Below are 6,284 nucleotides of genomic sequence, written 5' to 3'. Positions count from 1 at the left end.
CAGTGGTTTTGTACTGATTTTCGCTATTATAGTGGCGTGAGTTATGTGAACAAATCGGGGGACGATATTTTAACGCCCATTTTTGGATGAAGAACAATCGTAAAGTGAGCGTTAAGATTTTATTTTCATGAACGACTCTTAAGCTATGAAAGCCATAGTATTATGCAAGGCTGCGGTTATCGTTTCATTTAGTTATGTCGTCTCTGGAAAAAGAAACTGTGAGAAGTGGTAGAAATTATATATAATCCCAATGGAAAAAAATAACAGCACTCCAATTATGAAGACGGATTGTAATCCTGCGAAGGCTTTAAGTTATTCATGCATCAGTTTGTTTGAATAGATTTGTAAACTGTTTGAGAGAATTATTCTGAACGAATTAGTTTTACATATCACTTTAATTCTTGCCAATGAATAGTTTGGATTTCGCCATGGGAATTCCACAATCCATAAATTGCTCACTGTAACTAATGCAATACAAGCTACTAAATCCATTAATTATACCACTGGAGCAGCTCTTCTAGCCTCTTTAAATTGTTGAAATTATTGACGGAACGAAAGCTTTGAAAATTAATTTAGCTTATTCTCAACACTTTCATCAAAAACGGTTTGCCTTTCTCCTAGAAAGGTATAGCAATCACTGGAAAACCCAAAGGTATAAAAGTGGTCCCAATGGCCGAATTTCATATACCACTCGACCCCTTTCGACGAACTGAGCATTTTCTGTATGTATGTATGTATGTGTGTATGTTTGTATGTGTGTGTGTATGTGCAACTTTTTTTTCTCACTCACTTTTCTCAGAGATGGCTGGACCGATTCTCATAAAATTAATTCCAAATGAAAGGTCTAGTTGCGCCATAGGTTGCTTTTGAATTTCATTGTAATCGGATTTTTAGTTTAGAGGTTATGTATCAAAATGTAAAAAGCACGAAACATCAATATCTCAGGAACCACATAAGCGATTTCAATAAAACTGGTTTCAAATGATTGGGCTGTCTCCAGAACCCTTAACTTTTAAATTTCGTTATGATTGAATATATAGTTCAAAAGTTATGTGAAGAAAAGTTATCCTGAGGATGTTTAAACTCACTCATTTTTCTCAGAGATGGTTGCTATTGAATTTCATTGTAATCAAACTTTTAGTTTTGGCGCTGCGTCAGAATGTGAAAAAAAATCTCAGAAGCTATGAACATAGTTGAATTCAAATTAATGGGCTTTTAAACCCTTAAACAATTAATTACATAATGTTTAAACATGTGGTTTGAAAGTTATAGAAAGAAACGTAACCTGCAGACTGTTTAAAACTATAGCAACAATCAAAATATGTGGCCTCAACATCATTCAAATTTGATATTGTACTATTTCAATGTTTGCGGCCTTGCTCGGGATTGAAGTTGAAATAAAAAGTCATTAATATCATTTCACTTTTTTGTGTTTTTCCTATTGCCTTTCTCCTAAAAAGGGATAGCAATCACTGCAAGAACTAAAGGTATAAAAGTGCTCAAAAGGGCCGAATGTCGTATATCACTCGACACAGTTCAACGAGCTGAGCATTTTCTGTATATGTGTGTATGTGTGTCTGTGGGTGTAACGCTCTTCCAATCTCACTCGATTTTCTCAGAGATGGCTGAACCGATTCCAATGAAATTAATTGCAAATGAAAAGTCTAGTTGCCCTATAAGACCTTATTGAATTTTATTCTAATATGATTTCTAGTTTAGAGGTTATGTATCAAAATGTAAAAATCACGAAACATCAATATCTCAGAAAATACACAACCGATTTGAACAAAATTGGTTTCAAATGAACGGGCTACCTAAAAAAACCCTTAACTTTTGAATTTTATGAAGATTGAACATGTGGTTAAGAAGTTATGAAAGAAACGTGTTCTGGAGATTATTTAATCTCGCTCATGTTTCTCAGAGATGGCTGGACCGATTTTCATAAAATGAAATCCAGCACTTTTCTCAGAGATGGTTGAACCGATTTCCACAGAATTAGTATCAAATGAAAGGTCTAGCTGCCTCATAACACCCTATTGAATATTGCTGTAATCGGACTGTAACTTGGTCTGTAATGTATCGAAATGCGAAAATCACAAAACTTCATTATCTCAGAAACTACACAACCGGTTTGAACAAAATTGGTTTCAAATGAACGGGCTACCTAAAAAAAACCCTTAACTTTTGAATTTTATGAAGATTGAACATGTGGTTCAGAAGTTATGAAAGAAACGTGTTCTGGAGACTATTTAGTCTCGCTCATGTTTCTCAGAAATGGCTGGACCGATTTTCATAAAATCAATGTCATATGGAAGGGCTTGTTGCCCCATAAGACCCCAATGATTTTTTTTGCAAACGGATTTAAACTTTGCCTGTTATGTTTAAGAATGTGAAATCCAGCTAAAAAGAAACATATTCCGAAGACTACTTGGACTCAATCACTTTTCTCAGAGATGGATGAACCGATTTCCACAGAATTAGTATCAAATGAAAGGTCTAGCTGCCTCATAATACCCTATTGAATTTTGCTGTAATCGGACTGTAGCTTGGTCTGTAATGTATCGAAATGTGAAAATCACAAAACTTCATTATCTCAGAAAGTACACAACCGATTTGAACAATATTGATATCAGATGAACGGGCTAGTTAAGGGTTAACTGATGAATTATGATTGAACACGTGATTTCAAAGTTTGGCTGCCCTATACTTTCCTTTTCATTTGATTGTAATCAAACTTGAGCAACCGTTATGTTTTAATTTGTAAAACAACGAAAGTCTATTATCTCAAGTTTCTTATCTATTATTGAACGACTTAATTGAACATAACTAGTGTCATACGAATGAGTCATCTTTCACAATTACAAATAACAAACTTCATAACAATTTGATATGCTGTTCGAAAGTTTTGGAAAGAAAAGAAATTCAAAGACTATTCAACACTATACCTGCTTTGATCACGTACTATTTTAACGTTCTCGGTATCGCTCGTGATTAAATTGTTCGAAAATAAGAGACATTTCTTTAATTTCGCTATTTCCTGAGCACTTACATTTCGTCAAAATACATATTTTATACTTCAATTACAACATCAATATTTCAGAACCCAAAGAGTGAATATACCTTTATTGGATTTAAGCATTCATGTAAATCTATTTTTACAAAAAATAAGTTTGAATGAGAAAGGCTGAGTCTGACCGCTAGGTGGATTAATTTAGGTTTTATGGTGTGAATACTGCTATGACTAGAACTTGCTTTGAGGCGAAGGATTAGTATTGACATGGCGCAGGTACAGAAAGAACCACGCAGTTGGTTGTTTGCTCATCACATCGTTCCACAGTCCCAAGATGTTTTCAGACTGCAAGTTGCGCTCACTGCCACGTTTTACATTGATGGATTATGCCCAGACTCCTCAATAAAAACCTGTGATTAGTGTTATTTGAATGGTAAATACTAATTAGAATAGCAAAGTGGCGATTACACTTGTGCGGATCAAGTATCGACAAAAAATTCTCTCCCTCACACTGTGTCAGTCACGGTTACTTCCAATGACAGCGTTTCAGTGCCGAGAGCAGTGGTAGCAAAACCTGTTTGTTTTCAGACCTGAACTGTGTCGTATTTGACTACAATTGTGAAATAGCATTCGAGATGATGACCAGTCTGATCGCCACCACTTGAATAATGCCGTATACAATCAGACACTTCCATGCCTTCCAGCAGTTTGGAGCAGAAATTCTAAGCTGGAACATGCGAACATTTGTCCTGTTTTGTGCTCTGGTGGAAGTTTTTGTAAGATCGCAAACTCAAGATGTAAAAGCTGCTCAGTATTTCACTGAGACACCACCCTTCGATTACTATCAACGTAAAACGTTGGCAGGTAACTCACTGCTTTTGTAAACTACCAAATCATTTGAATTTTGAAACTTTCCAGATTGCCCGACTCGTTTCTATGCTGATCTTGATCGTTATAATGTTGCGTTTGCCTTCGGTGGAGAACGAGCCTTCCGTGGAGAATTCCAACACATGGTATAGCGTAAGTTACTTCTATTAACTTTCTGTGCTAACTGATTTCTATTAGGTGGCAATTGGGTGGACAACAGAAGAAGGTATCAAATATTTATGTGGAGGAACCTTGATAACACCGAGCTATGTTTTAACAGCGGCACACTGTGCGATCAACGGCGAAGGGTGAGCTAAATGGTTTCACATTTTAAATCACTATTTACGGAATCAATATCAAACAACAGGAATGAACCGGATACTGTTCGCCTCGGTGATACTGACCTTAACAGCGCTGCGGATGACGATCTAGCACAGCAGATAAAAATTCGCAACTTCAAGAAACACCCACAGTATCGACCAAGCAGAAAATATTTCGACATTGCATTAATTGAGCTTGAACACCCGGCTGAGAATTCCGAAGCCGTTTGTGAGGCCTGTTTGTGGTTGGAAAAAGAAACTCCTTCGGAAATATTAAGTGCCATCGGTTTCGGTGCATTGGGATTCGGTGAAAATTTGAGCCCCACGTTGCAGAAAGTGAAGTTGGCCACAATAAATCATACAGAATGCATACCCCGCATACCTACAAGTACGCGGGCATTACCAAATGGTCTTCTAAAAGAACAGTTTTGCGCCGGTAGCGAAACCATGGATACATGCGAGGTACTACTTGTGTGTAGTTTGGAAATATTTCAAGTAATTCACCATGGATAATTTTTCATCATAGGGAGACTCCGGTGGACCAATTCAGACTGAAAAGCTGGACGTAATCGGTTTACAAATTCCATTGATAGTCGGTGTCGTTTCATTCGGAACGCCTTGTACCGAAGGATCTACTGGAGTATACACCCGGGTGGCTTCCTACCGAAAATGGATAGAAAGTGAAACGAATCAAACTTTTGGATATGTGGGTAAATGCTTACACTCAGTTAACTTCTGGTATTCAAATAATATTCTAATTATCATTACAGACTGCCTTCGAAACTCAAAATGTTACGACAGAAAAAAACTTTCAACTGGCATCAGTTTTACTCCCTCACATCCAGCCTTTAGGATTTCCCTTCGGTGGTTTGGAAGTAACCATTCTCAGTACCGCTGTGGAGCAACTCTGATCGATTACCGTTTTGCCATCACATCTGCTTCGTGTATCAGTGAAAAATCCTCACTGCCTGGCTTCATTGAGTCAGCACTAAGTGCAGAGACGATACGCGTAGACGATGTTTACATTCATCCAAATTACAGCGACGGGGCTAAGCCGGAAAACGACATTGCCTTGGTCAAACTAGCTATGTATCTGATTGGCAAAGAAGAATTACTACCAGCTTGCCTTTGGCGAGAGTCAGAGATCAAAGAGGAATTCGGTAACATGTATTACTCAGCCTATGCTAGTCAGTATCAACTAGACGTCCGTACTCGAGAAGACCTAGATTTTCAACTAACCATTAAAAGAGAGATAACCAACAATGGACGATGCGTTGATCCTCTACAGCAGCGGCAAAATCTTCTTTGTTCCAGCGGAAACATTCCGCTTATTCCATCGGTTTGCAAGGTAAGAGAAATAAATTAGTTAATTGAAATTGTTTTCAAGTCACAACATACTTGACAGTTGGATTACGGAGGACCAATTTCAAACAGTGCATATTACCGCTTTCTACCGTATCTCTATGGCGTGGTAACGAATCTTAGTTCAGGGTGCGGCGATCATTTGGTTGGAACCAGAGTTTACCCTCACATAGACTGGATTGAAAGTATTGTTCTAGATCACACCAACGATCGATTAGTGTTTTCAACGTGATTTCCAATCACCACTTGAGGATAATAAACCATTATGATACTTACTATTCTATGATAAATTAAATGATTAGGAGTTGCTAATGAATAAACTCGAATTAATCTCCCTTTCTTATTAAAAATCTGTTGTTTATTAAAAACCTAAATTAATCCACCTAGCGGTCAGACCCAGCCTTTCTCATTCAAACTTATTATTTGTAAAAATAGATTTACATGAACGCTTCAATCCAATGAATGTGTATTCACTTTTTGGGTTCTAAAATAATGATGTTGTAACAAAAGTATAAAATATGAAATTTGATGTAATGTAAATGCTCAAAAAATAGCGAAAGAAAAGAAATGACTCTTGATTTCGAAAAATTCAATCACGAGCGATACCGGGAACATTCAAATGGTACGATACCACATTTAAATTATATTGTGGCCACCAGTGCCTTAGAATATCAATGTTTATTCATGAGTAGATGAATTGAATTAATCGCAGTGTCAGCATATTT

At 37.0% G+C, this 6,284-nt stretch overlaps 1 protein-coding gene across 1 annotated transcript; it reads left to right on the top strand.

The window, feature by feature from the left end:
- Positions 1 to 3,578: 3,578 nt before the first annotated feature.
- On the top strand, positions 3,579 to 5,909 carry LOC129721861 (serine protease 53-like). Its single transcript, XM_055674927.1, has 7 exons — positions 3,579 to 3,874; positions 3,929 to 4,023; positions 4,076 to 4,185; positions 4,245 to 4,659; positions 4,724 to 4,907; positions 4,968 to 5,545; positions 5,603 to 5,909. Exons 1-7 carry the CDS (start codon positions 3,679 to 3,681, stop codon positions 5,789 to 5,791), a joined length of 1,767 nt encoding a protein of 588 aa, XP_055530902.1. The 5' UTR covers positions 3,579 to 3,678; the 3' UTR covers positions 5,792 to 5,909.
- The last annotated feature ends 375 nt before the right edge of the window (positions 5,910 to 6,284 follow it).

This window comes from Wyeomyia smithii, chromosome 2 (assembly GCF_029784165.1).
Source record: "Wyeomyia smithii strain HCP4-BCI-WySm-NY-G18 chromosome 2, ASM2978416v1, whole genome shotgun sequence".
Lineage (NCBI taxonomy): Eukaryota > Metazoa > Arthropoda > Insecta > Diptera > Culicidae > Wyeomyia > Wyeomyia smithii.
This window is presented reverse-complemented; position numbering and strand designations above follow the sequence as displayed.